We start from the raw sequence: 19,856 nt of genomic DNA, 5'->3' as shown, positions 1-19,856 counted from the left end.
CTCTTCTCTTTGCCAGGGAGTTGAAACCCAAAGATCCCAAGACAAAGGCACTAGGGAACAGATATGGATAAAATCCAAATGTCTTCAGATATAAAAATCTAAGGAATTTCCTTTGGACTCGTTCCAACATTAGAGAGTAACGAAGTAGATAGGGAGACCATATAATGGAGCCAAACTCGAGCACACTGCGAACTAATGTACAATATAAGAGACGAATGGCAGTGACCCCTAGTTCGGACGAATTACGGATTACGAATCCAAGGATTTTTGTTGCCCTATCACAGATATTCTCAATGTGAATGTTGAAACTCCAACTATTTTCGAAGACTATTCCCAGATCAGATATAAATAATTCTCTCTGAAGAAGAGAATCATGAAATTTATACGGATATTTAATAGGAGAACGAGAACGAGAGTAAGAAATGACCCGACACTTTAGGATATTGAAGGGAAGTTTATTAACATTAGCCCATTCATAAATAGAATTCAAATCCTCTTGCAAATAAAGAGCGTCAGGTAAATCAATTATTCTCTTATAGATTTTTAAGTCATCCGCATATAATAAAAATTTAGAATGGTGAATAGAAGATTGAATATCGTTGATAAATATTAGGAATAATAAAGGGCCAAGATTTGATCCTTGGGGAATCCCAGAAGTGGCAACATACTCATAAGAAAAGCAACTCCCAAACTTAACGAATTGACGTCGATCCTGTAAATAAGAAATAAAAAGACCAACAAGATTATAAGTAAATCCAATAAAACTTAATTTACTAACCAAAATTTTATGATCAACTTTATCAAACGCCTTCTCAAAATCAGTATATATTACATCCATTTAATTATTACAATCCAAAGTGCTGGTTATGTCATTAGAGAAACATAACAAGTTGGTAATGGCTGATCTGGCCGGACGAAAGCCATGCTGCTGATCAATGAGCATACTTTGAAAGTGATTAAAAATGTATCTGTGTAATATTACCTCAAACATTTTGGCTGGCGTGATATTAATATGTAATATTACCTTACATATATATATATATATATATATATATATATATATATATATATATATATATATATATATATATATATATATATATATATATATATATATATATATATATATATATATATATATATATATATATATATATATGTAAGGTATGCTTGGTAGAACTAGCCAAATGAAATGGATTGGGCTTTGAGTTGGTAGTTCCGAGGCCCAGGTAATTAATAGATGCATATATTTGTTGCAGGTGGTTGGCGCAGATGCGACATGGGTAGTATCCGACTTCGGCGGCTTGGGCAAGGGAGATTTGCCCGTGGTGAAGGGCCAGCAGGTGGAGATGCTGGGGGCGGAGGCAGCGGCTGCTGCAGGGGCTTCGGCCCGCGGATCCGACTGGTGCTTCGTCCGCACCTGCGACGATGCATCGTCTCCGCGAGATGGATACGTGCCACTGGCTGTGCTCAAACCTCACCATACATCGCCGTCTAGAAAACCACCAGAACACAATCCAGGTCAGTGACTTTTCCCTTTGAGCGGAAAATTCAGCCGAGACGATTTTCCGTGTCGGTCAGCACTCGTTGCCGTATGTTTTATTTGTACAATAAACGGACCTCGTGAATAATGATATCGTGTATTAGTTCATTTGAAGGTAAATCGATTACGAAGATAAACATACATAGTTGCGGAAATCTAGAGAGTTCCACGCACAAAATATGCGATAATTGTTGATTAGTTACATATGTATGTATGTAGCTTAAAAGCGTGAAAATCATCATGAATGATATTTTTCTTTTCTTGGTGTGTTACCATTTTTGAATATGCATTCAGTTATGATCTCTCTTCGATACTTTTCAAATAATCAATTTTTAATAATGGGCTATAAAATCTTTTTACCATTCTAGTTTATGATAATCGTTTAGAAATGTGAACGTATGTATGTTTTTTGAACGAATACATACATATATTTTTATTCTAAGTCTGTTCTAAGATAATGAAATCATTTCTAATTATTTACTATGAGAATGTTAATAATGAATGATTTATTAATAATTTTTTCCTGAAAGATTTCTGATAGATATGACCGTTTGTACATACATATTTATTTATTTGCACAGATAAAAACCCATTTAAGTAAATCATATGATATAAAACATATAATATAAATCTTATAATTTAAAAATTAACATTTAAAGAAAACAATAGCGATAGAAAAATGTAGTGAAAATATGTGGTTTTATCACATGACATATTTATATGACAAAAAACAGCTTCATGGTTAATGTTAGTTTTCGCTATAATTGGTGAAAACAGAACATGCTTACGTATTCTAAAATAATTTTCGGGTGCATAGAAAGTGAATTCGCCAAGAATTGGTGGATTATAAATTTTTCCACGAATAACAAGGAAGAAAGGAAGTGTCGTAATAATAAAAATACGATGACGAGATTCGAGAATGACTAAGCCCATCATTCCCCAAATAAATTTGCTTGGATATAACCAAGGGTAGTTTCCATACATTTTATAATAGAGAAACCGACAGAATATCTTGTGAACTTTTTCTAATAAATTAATATACTATTTTTTGTTATTCGACCAAATTACATATGAAGTTAAACTTTTACCTTTACATACATGTATGTGAACAATCCATTAGCATGTTCGTAAATAATAAAACAAAATAATATTGAATTTAATATAAATAATACAAATGATTACTTTTCAATACGTACATTACGAATAAGTATTTATTTATCCCGCCCCTTTTCCGGATTTGAACCAATTTATTTCTGTTATGAAACAAGGGCTTAGGTTGCTTTCGAAACATTTTCTGTATATTTTTTTTATATTTATTAAATTTTAATGTTTTGTGTACTTATTCAGAATTGTCTCCCACCATTCTCTAAATATTATTTTAATATATTCGCATGTTTTCTTAGGGGATTTTATTAAATGGATGGAGTGGCACATATGTATGTAGAGTGTACGCCTAAAAGATGGAAGGATAAGAGGTTGTGATAAGACGACGTGGGATCTGCGAAGCCTTGGAAATCATAATTTCGTTTACTTTTTTTTGTACTTTATTTTTTATTAAATATTAAGTTCATGCTAATATACAATACATATTACATACATATATTATATACATATAATATTACCTTCTGTGATATTTTTAAGTATATACAATACATATTACAAACATACATACATATATTACCATCTGTGTAAGTACATACATACATACACAAGTGCGATGAAAATCTCTCAAGAACGCTAGACGTATATAAAATATTATATCAATTGGAATATTTGCAAATACGAAATCAAACGTAAATTGATATCATAATTCACAGCCATTCGGCAACCACTACTAGATAAAGGCCTCTCGAATATGCTTCAATTCCTCTCTGTTTTGGGCAACTCTCATCCATCTCATCCCACACAGTTTTCTGGTTTCATTCACCCAACTCCCCTGCGACTTTCTTTGTGCCCTTTTACATTCTATCGGGAACCATTCGAGCACTTCTTTCATCCATCTATCGTTCGTTCTTCTAAGCTACGTGACTCGCCTATTGCAATTTAAATTTCTTTACTATCACCATTATATCAACCACCTTTGCTAAACTGCTAACCCTCTATTCATTATGCTAAGCATACAGTTTTCCATACATACCATATGTACTTACATACATAGCATACATTTTCCATAAAAAAGGCCTTAGGATTCTTCGCATGTACCTCGCAAAATTGCATCGGATTAAAAGCGTTAATATCGAATGTATCTAAACATATTTTACAAATACTACCAGTATTCCTCTAACAAAGAATTTGTGTCTGATCTTCCCTCTTCGTTACATACCTATCTTTACGAGTACGCCTTTTCATCATTCAATCAAAGCACTCTTTTTTTTTCAATGTCTAAATTTCGCACCTACATATATATATGTCAGCAAGACAAAAAGAAGATGTTTTTCTTCAGGCACAGTGGCATTTTATATTTTTAATCGTCTTTCAAATCTATTCCATTCTAATTTCATACGTCTCTTTATTTCCTTTGCTCATATATGTATGTATGTATGTATATATATATATATATATATATATATATATATATATATATATATATATATATATATATATATATATATATATATATATATATATATATATATATATATAGGTATATACATACATATATACACAATGTTTTCACTTTACATAGGCTTATTAAAAATTCTACCGAAACAATTATTATATGTAGGTACATTGAAAAATGTATATAGGTATACGAAGTAGTCAATGATTTATGGAGACTTCAGGGGAAGGAAAACGAATTCACTAGATGAAAGCATTGTAGTATGTATGTATGTATAAAAAAAATTCTTTCTGTCGGGTGTAAGCGGGTACGTTCACACTGCATATTTTATTTCGCGCAAACAAGCGTTTCAAATTCGCGTTAATTAAAGGCGAGGGTTCATTTTTTTAAAAATCTCGTTTCAGTTTCGGATAACCCGAGTTCGCGAGCTCGTTAGTCGCTTTTCGTTTACCCGCCAGAAGAATTTATTTGAATCGAGTAAATACCGACGGAAGTTATCCAATTTGAAAATCTTCGCTCAAATGCACCTCGTACTATATACTACACTACATATGTACATCGAAAGTTCGACGACCCGTTGATATTGATTTGTATCGTAGAAATTTGCAAATGGCGGATATATATGTAATCGTCGTACAATGTAGTTTCTACATACATACAACTGACGAGACTTCTTTGTTCATATGCATGTACCGATATTGTGTACACTTGCATTGTTTCACTCACTCGGATCGAATAGAGAGCAATAATGGATATACAGTCACGAAAATGGAAAGTGGAACAAGGAGATTATTCGTAAAATTTCAGCTTTAAATGTTTAAAACCAACACACAAAGTCGTTAAAATAGTAGATAATATCATAGTGCACTATTTAAAAAAGAGAAGTGTTAAAAATATATTGCAGAAAGGGGGCGAGACAAGTTTTATGGCTGATTGGTTTTAACGACGGTGTGTCGATGTCGCGCAAGAATGATATTTGGGATTAAAATAACAGTTTAAATGTACATTTTTCATTTTATTTCAGTCATATAAACTATTTACAAATTAATAAAAAATAAATTAATATTTGGTTGCGGCTCCTTTTGCTTTTATCACAACTTTTATTTTACATACATGGAATCTATCAAAACTCTCAGAATTTCAATCGAGAATTCATCGTACCACACTTTTTCTATTATTTCCTTTAATGAGTGTACACATGTGATGTTATTAATTCGGCACTTAATGGCCATCCAGAGGTTTTCTATCGGGTTCAAATCGGGCCTATTTCCTGGCCATGTTAGTGTGAAAACTCCCAATTTCTGCAAATAATCCCGTACCTGCAGAAAATTCATGAAAATACTTCAGTTTTTTGCTCGAAATCTTATTAATGACATTCAACAGCATTAAAAAATAATGATAATTACCGTTTTAGCTCTATGACAAAGCGCGGAGTCATCTTGAAAAATAACATCATCAAAATGTGAAAGGTGGTTTTCCATCGATGGAATGAAACTTTCTTCCAAAAATTTTTTATACATTATTCCGTTGACAAATCCTTGGACAAACTTCATGCGACCAATTCTAGAATAAGAAAAGCATCCCCAGACCATTTGACTTGGAGGATGCTTCGCTATTTTCTGGGTGCAATTTTGTTTGTATTTTTCTCCAACTTTGCGTCGAACATATTGATATCCATCAGAGCTGATCAGGTTAAATATGGATTCATCCGAAAACATGACTCGTCGCCAATCCAATGACATCCAATTTTCATGCCTTTTTGCCCATTCTAATCGAGTCAGCATCATTTTTATCGTTAAAAGTGGTTTTTTCGCAGGTCTCCGAGCGTAAAGTCCTGCTTCTCGAAGTCGATTTTTTATAATTTGGCCACATATTTTGATCGAAAATTCACTGGAGAGATCTCTTCTTATCTCTACAGCAGTTTTAAATCGCTGCTGTAAAGATAAACGATGAAATTCTGAGAGTTTTGATAGATTCCATGCCTAGTAGAATAAAAGCTTTGATAAAAGCAAAAGGAGCCGCAACCAAATATTAATTTATTTTTTATTAATTTGTAAATAGTTTATATGATCGAAATAAAATGAAAAATGTACATGTAAACTGTTTTTTTAATCCCAAATATCATTCTTGCGCGACATCGACACACCGTCGTTAAAACCAATCAGCCATAAAACTTGTCTCGCCCCCTTTCTGTTATATAATTTTTATATAACACTTCTCTTCTTTAAATAGTGCACTACGATATAATCTACTATTTAACGACTTTGGGTGTTGGTTTTAAACATTTAAAGCTGAAATTTTACGCATTATCTCCTTGTTCCACTTTCCATTTTCGTGACTGTATGTACATATACATATGTACTACACGTATTTGTATGTAAACTTGTGACAAACGTACTGCCTTACATTTTTATTACTTATATATTATATAATATCTAAGGGTTACAATAAAAAGTGAGACTTCCTAAATTACATACATATATGTATTTAAAGCCTGTTAGAATAATTCAAAATGGCTTTTATTTCTTCATTTATATTGATAAAACCCATCTAATCCTGCTCAGTAACTAAACCGGTCGATATGTTCAGATTAATTGTTCTTAAACTGTCGAATGGTGGGCATATTATCTGTGTATGTGGGATTTGCCGCAAAAACACAATTGGCTGAAGGTTACACTTCTGGGGGTGTCACACAACTTTAGGGGCGGTCCGTTTGCCCCAATTTAACAGTACTCGTTTTATTGATATCACCAGTGGTCGTTGACGATTTTAAATGGTTTTTGGTTTCGCAGACGCCATTCACATCCCGTACCCGTGTACGTACCCGAATCCGTATTCGGGTTGTATCAGGCTCGATAATTCCGATCGTTAGAAATGCCAAATTGGATCTCGTTTTAAACTCTTCAACAGACGAGCATTCATATCTTGGATTTTAATATCCATCAGTATGATGAGAATTTAATTATCCAACGGTTGATTATTTCGATATGTTGACTGGTCATAATTTCAGTATAATAGATATTGACTGGAAATTCGACTGATTTTTTATAAATTTATTTATTTTATTACCCATATATAATATTTAATTATCAGTAACTGTCTGAGGAGATTAACGAAAGTTTCCGCACTTCCTTTTATATGTCTGTACGATGTGTTTATGTAATTATTAAGTTATATTTACGTACATATATGTACATATGTATACATACTACGTAGGTATTTAACGAATTTCAGATCAAAATCAAAAACAAATAAAACCGAAAATAAATATAAATAGCTCAAAATAGAATTTAATAAAATAAATATGAGAAAATATAAAAGATAAATTAAAAAAAGGAAAACCCATTTATTTTAAGGAAATCATCAAGTTTATTTTTTAAAGGGTTTAAGTTACCAGAAGTTACTAGTATATTACTATTATATTATTATACATAGCCGTGCCATAAGTTCTGTTACAAACATTGAAGTATAATGGTTACAAAGGTTAGCGATCGTTTTGCTCGTAAATATTAAATACCAACAATATTTTTTTTACTCCTTTTGGTAAAGGTACATATCTAGATTAGATTCATATAGAGATTTTGAAGAGGGCAGGCTAAATATTCAACACGCTGAAAAAGCTTAAGCTTTCGAGAATGTTCGTGTATCGAACGATTAAAAGATTCACCATATCCAACTCATTATTAAACACTGAAAGAAATGGCCAGCCAAGAACAGTTTCATCGTCGAATCCAATTCATGTAGTCCAAGAGCGAATTTGAAGAAAACTCCTCCGAAAACGTGAAATCATGGCACAAAATTGGGATGAGCAATGATAATAAGTTCTGTGATAGTAAAAATTAACCATAGGCTTAGTGCTATTAAAAGACGCACAAGTCGTCCGTTTACGACATCCTTAACGATGATGAGACTCATAAAATTAAAAAAGCATACGTCATTAGTAATGACTCATTAGTCATTACGGTACTTGGGAACTACGATTTTTTTTTTGTTTTATAACGATTTCTTTTTTAAGATAGAAGATAAATAAAGTACCCAGGAAACTTCTCAGGTAGTCGTCCGACAGCAGCGAACATATGCTTCTTTTTTTTGGGGGGTGCCCCGAGAAGGGAAGAAAAAACTGCATTTTTGCGAAAAAGGATTAAAACTTCGGTTTTTGTTTATTAAAATGTCTTCGAATGCGTTATGAAGCTCATCAATATAATCTTATTGAATAATAAGCGTTGTATATTACAACAGAATTCGGCAGAAGCTAAAAAATCCAGAAAACAGAAAAATTGTTGTTGACGGCGAGCTTACGGGCGTTTATCAGTATGGCAGAATGACCCTCTGGGAGACCCAACCTTAATCCCCTGGATTATAAATTATATTCAGATCTGGAGAACATAGCATGCTCTATACGTCATAGCTTTTTAGAGTCGTTTAAGATGATTTTGAACAAAGCAGTCGACGGAAGTGGGTCGTAATTTTATAGACGCGTGGCCGATCACGTTAAGGGGATTTATAGAAAATAGGCTGGACATTTCGAAAAATTTTAAGTATTATATTACGTGTATAAGTTTATGTTTTTAATTTGTTTTATGTCAATATGTCTATTGGTTTTTGTTCTGTGATAAAATATATTTTTAACAGAACTTATGGCAAGACTATGTATTTATATAGTAGGTGTTACTATTATAGACTATTGCAAATTTTAACCACTTTATTTGAAAATAAGGATTCTCTTATTATTTTGAAGTTAATATATTTTTAGAGACTGAGAGATGACTGAGATATGACCTCTCAGATAAGTGTTATTGTTAAACGTAAAATGTCATAGGACAATTGTTAAGGTTACTTCACTCTAATTCTTCTCGTTTCCAAAGTGGAAAGATTCTTTCTTTTTTATCTTATATATCATAAAGTGATTTGTGCACATTCGGAAGGCATATTCAGTAACCAAAATTTTGACCATGTAATGATAATCAAGGTCGTTTTGTAAAATGTTAGAACCAATATCAGTGGCATGGCAGGACCAAAAAGCTTAATGTCGTTAGCAAATATGGAATACTTTTAATGCAAGCTGCAATGGCAACTTTTGGTATTGATATGTAAATTAATTTACTTAAGAATGTGCTACAGTTGAATTTTATCCGCATTTGTATAATACATTTTTTGGTACTGACGTATCGTATATATGGAGCAGTTATTGTACGATGCTCTCGAATGCCTATTATTTCCAGTATGCAACAGTCTGCGACCACTTTTGCATTTCATCCGATGAGTTTTCCATCAAGAGTAAATATTTTTTATTGTTTCCGAATAGATTACATTCTAATCTATCCCAACATCACTTGTAACATACCTATATTATACTGGAAGTACATATACATACCTATTACACACATATCCAAGCTGCTTATCAGCAATAACCGTCTATGCTGTCGATATCCACTTGATTGAATTGACCGCGATGAGGCTGCGCCCTTCTTCCTCCCCCCTACTTCTTCCCTTCTCGTGAGACTTCTAGCCCTATGTCGGTCGGTCGATGGGTAATCCCGACGACGAAAGCTTTACAGTTTTTGTGTTTTTTTATTTTATTTTTATACTAGACTAGAAGAGATGAAACTTAAGTTTTCCAGGCGCCTGCGAAATGTTTCGCAAATTTAATTCTCCCGCGGAAAACTTTGTCGGATAAATCATTTCGCAGTCAGTCGGACGAAAACAATTACCGTCGTTCGTTCGCTCTCGCGTTTTCGTCCGTTGAACACAAATTTCGAACTTCGTTTTAAGGCGGCTCCTTTCTTTTCTTTTCTACTTTAAATGTTCAATTTTTGTTTTATTCTAGCGTTTTTAATAACAATAATAAAGTATGTACTATATATACATATATACATGTGTGTGTGTGTATATAGGTAACGTCATTTTCAATTTTCACCTCCGTTCATTGCTCGGGGCTCGATTAACCCTTGCTGAGGTGCTGAATTTATGTATATCGCTCGTGAATTTTCCGCTACGGCTCTACGATACGTTCACCTGGAAGTATATTTTTCGAGTTCGATTAATTGAACTATTTACTATACACATGTGTGTAGTTGCACTTGTTTTTAATGTAATACTAGCTGTATTACCCGGTCTATAAAAACTATTAAAAAAAATACACACCCACACAGACACACACACACACACACACACACACACACACACACACACACACACACACACACACACACACATTTTTTCTAGATCATGAAAACGTGATCAGTGATCGATTCTGAGTTCGAATCAGTCAAAATCTCGAGTTCGAATTTTCGCATGATCACAAAACTAGGTGCCGCATAATCTATTGTTACTACGTACATAGATAAAGTAAAAATCTAGGTGCCGCATACCTTTCTGTATGTTTGCTCCTTTAGTGTATAATTATTTATTGTTAAGATATTATATCGATGCCGACTTTTTTTTTGAAATCCATTTATTTAAAAAATATATCCTTTTATATATTTTTTATTTAAAACAATCTTCTTGACAAATGTGTACCGTTTGCTTTTTAAACGTGACATAATGTATATTTTTATTTTTTGTATTTGTTAGTTTTTATTGAGTTTCTTTCTTTTATGAAAACCTTTTTTTAACATTTCTGGGAAGGAAGGATCTTTCTAAAAAAAGATAATACAATATAAAAACATCGTATGATTTTTTGTATTGACAATTGAACAAGACTTACTAGCCAGAGCTTGTTATATTCGTACCCTCCATTGGAAACAAATATGTACATACATACCTATATATGTATATATTAAAATATTTTTATATACTGTAACGTACATATATAATACTATATGCATATATGAAAGACGCTGCAAAAAATTCAGAGAGTTGACCTTGTTCTCAATTTTCGAGATAGCGTTGATTCATTTGCAGCTGAAAAGATCTATTTCAGGCATTACAAATCTACAATGTAAACATAAGGTCAATATCAAATGTATCACGTTTTAAAAAAAACTATTTTCTACGTGTAAATCTACACACAAACATACTTCGGAATAAATTGGATGTGTCGTATGTGCTCCTCGTAAACTCCATCTCCGGCATGATTTTCGGCTAGGGTTTTAGATGAATATTTGATTTAACGTTGGGTCTGGTAAAATTACGATGTCCTCGCGACCGTGTATGATCTGATGATTCGATTTAAATTTCATTGCACGCTGGAACGTAATTATGTGTTACACGTGTACGTATTAATTATATCTGTGGAAAGTTTCAGAAGCCTCTCACTTACTTTGTTTGCTTTGTTCTTGGTATTGAACTTGAAAATTCTAACAACAGTCTTGATTATGGCGATTATCATTCATTGCGTAATTATTTTTTTACGTTTATCATACTTTTGATGTATATTTCCAGACTTTTTATACGATTGGATTAGTTGTATGCAATTAAGAATCGCAGTAGATTGTTTCAATGTGTAGAATCAGTTTCGATCAAGGTTACAATATTATTAATAAAATTGTAATTGATCATATCGACATGTCGAGGCAAATACGTAGAATACGAAAATTTCCAACTAAGGAGAAATGCGGCAAATTTGCTATTCAAGCGATATCTTTTTAAGAATTCTATAGATGCCTACATTGAATTTTGCTACCAAAAGTTTCTCACGTGCCAAATTTGACACGCGTGTCACCTATATGCCATTGTTCGCATAAGAGATCCAAGCCACGGAACTATAGATACGTGTTTTTCGCATCTGTTCGTCTCTTTTATGCGAATTTTGTCACATGTATTCCGTAGTCGTTTTTTTCCATGCATATTTTACCTCGAAGTCAGTATAAAAATTAATATTCAATAGGAAAATCTTATATGTTTATGTATGTACATACATTAAAAAAATTGTGTATAAAAATGTTTACGCATTTATTTGGTTTTATTTTTTTACCAAATTAATAAACACGTTAGGTAACTATATGTACATACATATGTACCATTCAAGTCTAGGGATTCCAATATCCGTATTATCGAATCCTGTTCTAACAGTTTATAATGAAACTCAACCTTTCGTAGGTACTACCGGTATTGCCGAAATATAGTCATTTAAATTTTATGTTAGTTGAGTTGTTTAGTTTTATTTATTTTATTTTATATACGGCCGCAAGGACCATTGAACAATAATAATATACATATAAAACATACATAATAATAATACATAGAACAATAAAACAAAAAAACACAATATTAATATAAGAAAATAAAAGAAAAAATATGATTTCTAAAACTAATTGAATGAATAAATGAATGAATTAAAAAAATAAAATAAAATGCATTTAGCATTTGTATAAATGAGAAAAATGATGATGCAACAATTTTTTTAAACTATGTTTACTAATATTATAAACTATGTTTTGAATTTCGAAAAAAGTGTCGGCTTGTTTATATGGATTAGTCGAAAAATGAGTGAAAAAGGATGTCGAGTGAAACACTCGACATCCTTTTTGACCTGCTTTTTAAAGAAGCCGCTAAGTGTATTATAAATTTAGAATCAAAGATCCAAATATCGTACTTATACATAAAATTATTTCTAGATTCATAACTGATTTACAACTGACTGTTAACAATGAGAAGCTTCGTCGTCGTCCGATTTTTTTGGAAACCAATTTTTGTCACGTGATAATTATTTGAATACAACATACATATGTATATAATATTTAAAACCATCCCTTCCACACAATAATTCTTCAAAGCAAGGAGCAAGCTAAAATTAAATTTTTGACACTCGCTGATCGGTAATTGTGGTGTAGAAGGACTCCGCATTATTTTGTAATTAAGGAAATAATTGGTGATTAACCCACAGTTAATTATTAATTACTATTTTATTGTTTAATAATTAAATTTTATTGCACAACTTCCTTAAATAAATCAATTCCCATAGAAACGGGTACTACCGGTAGTGGAGAATTTCTCTTTGGTAATACCGTTAGTGAAAAATATCGGTGATTTTGGAATTCTTACATTCAACATCATGCCCCAAACTTCTGTAGTGTTTTATATTTCACACTAGCTTTATTACCCGGCTTCGCTCGGTATTTGTAATATAAACCGCTTAAACATGACTAATATAATAGTAAACATTTTATTAAATTTATTTGAATAGTTTTATTTTATATACATTTATTTGAATACAAATTTGTTTTTTTTATTAAATTGACTATCACGAACAAACAAACATATATAGTAAGTCTCTTATAAAAAAATATATGTACACCCCCTAGGGCTCTGCCCTCGGCGTCTGCGCCTCCTGGGGGGCGAAGCTCCCGGAAAATTCGAATCCTTTGAATCGGAAAAAATTGAATTATTTGTTCGATGACGTCAGAGCAATAGACTGTCGACTATTAATTAAATTGACGAAAAATACATAGTTACAAACATATATACATACAAATATATATGTACATAGGAACAAACATACGAACAAACTTTAGTGTTTTATATGTAAGATATATACTATGTGGATACATACAAAGCGAATAAACGTATTTATCTTCTACTTTTATTTATCTTATCTCTTGGCCTTCATTTTTTAACACTTGAGTGTTGACGTCTTTTCTGTTGAAAGCCCGCCACGCTCAATGTTCAATGCACTTTTTTTTCAATGCTACCTGTAAAGGCTTAGCGGGTAGTATTCTTGTTTAGTTTGTACAAGCTCAAAATACAACGCTCATCGGCGTTTTTCAGGCCCATGGAGTTGTTGGCAAAATGCCGATCGGCGTTGGTCAGCATTCAAAGGGTTAAACTACATTGTATGTATGTAGCTACAATGAAATAATTTGAGGGTAGTAGAAGTATTCTGCATTTTTAGATGTGAAAATCAATTTCGACGGAATTTATTGCGATTGGCGATTTATTGCAATGCAGTTAGTTTATTATAGATATGATCTTCAAGAGATAAAACTTGATTGAATTAAAAAAATTATATAAAAGTTGGAAACGAATACTTATAATTCACATTTTAGTACAAAAAACGTTCGATTTCCTTAACTTCACACGACAATTATTTCTCCGACAATATAAAATCAAATTGTGATATAAAATTTTGTAACGTTAATTTTGTTGCCATTTTAATGAGAAGAATCACCCTCCATAATATGTACAATGTACATATGTATGTCGTGATGTTTTGTGGTGTCAACCCTTTTACGTGGAACTGAATGAGCCATTGAAAATCGCATTCTCCGTTCATATGAACATACGCATACACCAGTAAATACATACATATATACACCTGCGTTTACACGTGGCCACTCCACCTCTGCCTTACAGCGAAAGGATAGTAACAGCGGTGGTGGCGATTTTAATTCTTGTATCCTCACATCCATCATCAGGTGATTTCAAACGGGGGGCCGCACACGCACAGACTCACACGCGTGCAGATCAATACCAATGGCGACCTTGGCCCCGGGAGTTGGCCCCCGGGGCGCCCCCGGCACCTGCGCCCCCCCCCCCCCCCTCCACCCTGTCCCCCAGCGCGACTCCGCCCCCGTGGCGCCCTGTCCGTTCGAATAGCCTTTGCTGGCCCTAAGGATCGCGGCTCATTTTCAATTAACTCCAAGTTTGCAAACACCCCCCCCCCCCTCTTCCCGGCTTGCTCAATAAATTGTTGCCCTATTTATTTATTCGTTACCTTTCGCAAAAAGTACGCGAAGGACGAAAGCGTACCTGAGTTCGTGTAATCGTTAACCCACGAGACACCAGCGCTGATGCTATTGTTCACTGTCACTGATTATTTATTTGTGGTTCGGTCTTTTTGAAGTTTGTCTAATTTATTACTCGTGTCGTTAAGTAGGGGAATAATTAAAACAATAATTGGTCGATATGGTGACTTTTTTATTTTAAATTTTTATTACAATTTCACTACTGAATATTTTTCATATTCGGTATGTATAAGCAAACTTATAAATTTTGATATTGGCCAATAACAGTACCGTGACTCATTTAGGAGTAGGCAAAAATATAGTACACGCAAAAAAAAAACGGGGTGTTATGAAGCTAAATGCAAAGCCTTAAAGGGTAAATAAAGTTTATATCTAGAGGTAGGATAGTCACAGTGCTATACTTTGTTCCATTGTTGTAAATCCTTTGTAAAAAAGGTTCGGCAAACCTTTAACAATGCATTTACAACCTTTGAACAATACGCGGCGCCGTGTGGCTCAAAATTTTCTAAATGATTTATCATTTAGAACATTTTGAGCCACACGGTGACCGGAGAAATGTACTAGAAATAGTTGCATTCTCGAGACAACCAAACTTTCAAAGATGATCAAGGAGAACTAACGCTATAAAATTCCACGTAAAAGCGTCAAGGGGTATTTGTATGTTATCCGAGGGTGCTACCCTTTTTTTTAGAATTCTATTGAGTAAATTCTTTTTGAGCGCCTTTGAAAATTATGACTAGACTACGAATCGGGGCGGTTTAGCTCTATTTACAAAGCTAGAGTGCAAAAAAAAAAGGTTGGGCTAACCTTTAACAAAAGCATTTACAACAATTGAACAATACACGGCACCCTCTGGGTCCGGGCTTTAATTATGACTTCTCGAAACTGCGCTACTATCAGTGCAATTTAGTGCATCTTTCCGGGAACCGAGCCACACACACCTCAGTACAATGTCTTATAGTTTTTTTATTTAATTTTTAAAGATTTTTAATAAAAATATCACAGTTAATTATTGCTAATACTGCCCAAGTTATAAGTGGTGTGTTAGTCAATTATTATTTTTTTGTTTTTCTAATGTTTATTCTAATGAAAAATATATAGCAATTGCCTTGTTCGGCCCCCCAAATTCTCATTTTTTTCCCTTCTTTGTGACCTATGATTAACCGTCCTTTACATTAATAACATAATCTATATATGCACTTGTTATTTAATTTTAAAATTATCTTTTGACAACAATAATTCATTGAAAATACCAAATTTCATGATATGTGAACCACAATTTAAGATTAAAAAAGTTCGTACTTAAAAAAAAATACAAAATTTTAAATACTTCTTCACATAGTAAGCTACGTGTGCATACATCATAGACCGTGTGATGTATTATACATAAAATGCCGCAACTAGCGTGCCTCTAATGGCGGTCTAATTAAACAATGCGCCGCAGTTAAGCGAACTTCATCATAATCTTCGCTTAAAATTAACTTTGACCCTGTTGTCGAGTGTAATCAAAGCCTCGACGTTACATCCTCTTTGGTGTTTTGTAAATTTACCGCAAATTACAGCAGTCGTTTCTCACATCCGTTGTAGGCACTCTGCGAAGATGTTTCACGGAGGTCTGTTTTCCTCGTCTTGCTATTTCTTTTTACTTAATCTATGTACGTAGTAACAATAGATGAAGTTTTGTGATCATGCGAAAATTCGAACTCGTTTTAATTATTACACCTTTACGGTTTCGCAGAGGGCGAGTTATTTCGTCGAATTAATTTCCAATTCTATAATAAGACATCAACTAAATGTGGATGTGTATTTTTTGGCTGATGGAGCCAATCCACGCGAATAATATTTTGGCGTTTGTAACTTTACGTGTCTTATTTGAAAAGTGTTATTATATAATTTAAATAAAACATGTTTCGTTTAACGAGCCGCCCCGCTTTTCCTAAATATGAAAGCTTGCTTATATTCAACTTATCCTTTACGATGCTCTGTTGATTCTTTGGATATGTCCCAAGTCAAAGCAATCATTTGTTGTTACTTACTGTCATTTAGTTGTTACTTTTCCATACTGTTTCCTGCACGGATATTTTACTCTGAAACTTTAGAATTGAAGATCTCCTTTCGTCTTTCGATCCTCATTAAAATGATTAATCCATTCATAAAGAGCTAAGTTCACTGTCACATTTTTTTTCACATTTCACATTTTTTTTTATTGTGTAATTGTCATAAACGATACAAAACCGGTCAGCGAATAGTATAGTATGTGTCATTTTAATATTTCGACTAGAAATCTTAAGATTTAATATCGTACTAATCGAAATCGTACGATTTATAATTCAAATTAAAATGAATTTGCTGGTTTGTAATGCAGGTCTTTTTGAATTTTTTTGATAAGTTGAAATATAGCTCAGTGGTAATCGTATAATGCTTTCAACTGAGGGGGTCATGTGTTCAATGCCTGGCCCGATCAAAACCTTGGATATACGTGATCAATTTCCAATTTATCTGATTTCATTTTTGAAACGGTTTAAAACAAATTGGCAACTTGACTTCATTTGTCACCATTATTTCATAATAATTTCATATTTAAAATCATGTTTTAAATTTATATAAAGTACATATATATGAACAAATTTGGCCATAGCTGCCATCTTGGAACATGGTAATTATAACTTTAATTTAAAAAATAAATCACTTTGGCCAATATACAGATATATGTAGTGAAATTTCATTTGTTTTAGTTTAAAAAAAGTCATGTAAGTTATAAAAAAAGCTAATTTCATGACATCATCCAAAAATTTGATAATTTCACAAAAAAACAAGCTTTCACTGTTTCGAATTCTTGAAAATTTCATAATCACGTATTTGGTATGGTTCGGTGATTTTTCCACATACTGACTATTCCGGACACTATCTAGAGTTCTGTGGAAAAAAATATTTTTATTATATTGTACATATGGACATTTAAAAAATTAACGTTAACGTTTAGATTATTCAAATCAGTTATTAACGGAATAATCAATCCGCAAAAAACGCATTAAAAAAAATCTGTGTCCGGAATTGTCCGGAGTACGGAAAGATCGCGTCCGCGAAAATCTTTTCGCAAAGTTCGTGTCTGGAAAAATCTGAGTACCACTTACTTTTTTCGCGTCTATTTTTTTATTTGAAATGTTAGTTTTAAATTGAATGCATTTCATAAATCGTGTTACAAAGCATTGAAATTGGTCTTTTTGGAAATTATTTTTATAAAATATACATGTATATCTTATAAAAATATCGCTAAATATGATTTGATGTCTGAAAATGATTCGATTCATTCCGAACGTTCTCGGTTGCAAAACACCAAATAGGCGTTGAAACGTGAACGACTCCAATCAGAACGCTTTATACGTACACTCTCAGTTATCGAATGTGCTCGCCCATTTTTTTAACATTGTATTTTAATTACGGCACACGTTAAAAATCCCGCATTTTTTCCCCCACTTCACAAACACTCGACTAGAGTAGGGCTAAGAGGAGTCAATTAATGGGCATTTGTCTCTAGACACCCCTTGACATATTACCGTGATCTTTCTCGCGCACCGATACGCCCTTAGCGGGTCGGTTTTCTCTGGGGTCTGGTCCGAATGTGCCTTAATGCCAGATCGTTATCTGCCGGCGAAAACTCGACGGGGACCAAACCCGTTCCCGTCCCACCCCTCGATACGATATTACAACCCTTTCGAGTGTAGGGACTATCTGTACTTATATTCCCCAGGCCGCAATCCTCGACACGTCGGTTGGCCGGAGCGAACGAACCCACGACCGATCCCTCAAACACGTCTACATACATGTGCACACATCCTTTATGATTATCTACGTATTTATTGAGGTGATCTAGATGTGTTGGCGCAACGATCGAATAACCCTTACCTACCCTGCGGTGTTATTATTTGAATCGTCTGCCCGTGTGTGTACTAAATGTACACATGTATCGGAATATGTACGTCTAAATAAAATATTGTTCTGTTATATTATGCTTGGGTAGATCATACGGTTTGTTTATTGTGATTGAGACGTCTATGTTTTTCATCTTCTTTTTTTTATTATATGGTTTTATTATTGTTGAGTTGGATTTTTGTAATTTGATTTTTAAATGCTTTTTATTATTCATAAATTATGTTCGGTCTATTATTATTGCTACCGACACTGTGATCATTATATATTTTAGATATTATCTTATTTCAATGTTAGTATATCCTAGCATTATAGAAAACAATAAAAAAAACCTATTTGCAATTTTTACAAATATGATAATAATATCTTTTGATTTGATAATTACCCTCAATAAAGATATTAATGAAATCTTTGAATCGTCAGCGAGAGTTGATGGAATCTTTGAGACAAATGGTATCTGTGTGTTTGGTTACCATGTCAATTAATCAACGTTCAGTATTTGCATTATAATGTGTGAATATTATAATTATTTTTATATCGTTAGTTCCTTCTAATTTGAATCGAACTTTGCTTCTATAGGAATCTCCGTTACTTTGATAACGACGATGAGCCAACTTTATATTTACACATTACACTTTTTTAACGATTTAAAAAAATTGATTTGCTATGAAAATAATTATTTATTTATTGATACTTAGTATATAAATGAATTACAAACGAAATATTTCAAATTTGTCAAAATCATTATGTTATTATTAGTTATCGTTAACAATTATAAGTTTGCTTTTTATTGTGTAAAAATTACTTGAATTTGGTATATACATAAATATACGAAAATAGCTTATTCCGACAAAAACAAGCTTTAACGCCAATATAATATGTATTAGATTATAATTTTCAAGTATTATTTAGATCAATACAAATCATAGGATTTATTTTTATGAATTTTTACACCATCGTCAAAAAATTTCGACCGATTCCTAAATACAATATTTAAATTACAAGGAAGTGGATAAATATTTTTCGACACACCTTCAGGTGCCCCATTTTTACAGGCTTTTTATTAGCTTCTTAGAAGAGTGTTTTGAACCACGATGATTATTTTTATTTTATTTTTAACTTAAACCGTTAACCGCTA

At 32.8% G+C, this 19,856-nt stretch overlaps 1 protein-coding gene across 1 annotated transcript in view; it reads left to right on the top strand.

The window, feature by feature from the left end:
• The window catches only part of trio (trio Rho guanine nucleotide exchange factor), a 246,535-nt gene that overhangs the window by 150,402 nt on the left and 76,277 nt on the right, over positions 1–19,856 (top strand). Inside the window, exon 27 of the mRNA XM_077445260.1 lies at positions 1,260–1,521. Coding sequence (XP_077301386.1) covers positions 1,260–1,521 — 262 coding nt within the window. The remainder of the gene's footprint in view (positions 1–1,259; positions 1,522–19,856) is intronic.

Source organism: Arctopsyche grandis, chromosome 2, assembly GCF_051622035.1.
Source record: "Arctopsyche grandis isolate Sample6627 chromosome 2, ASM5162203v2, whole genome shotgun sequence".
In the NCBI taxonomy this organism is placed as follows: domain Eukaryota; kingdom Metazoa; phylum Arthropoda; class Insecta; order Trichoptera; family Hydropsychidae; genus Arctopsyche; species Arctopsyche grandis.
The sequence above is the reverse complement of the archived record's forward strand: the minus strand, read 5'-3'. Positions and strand labels throughout refer to the sequence as shown.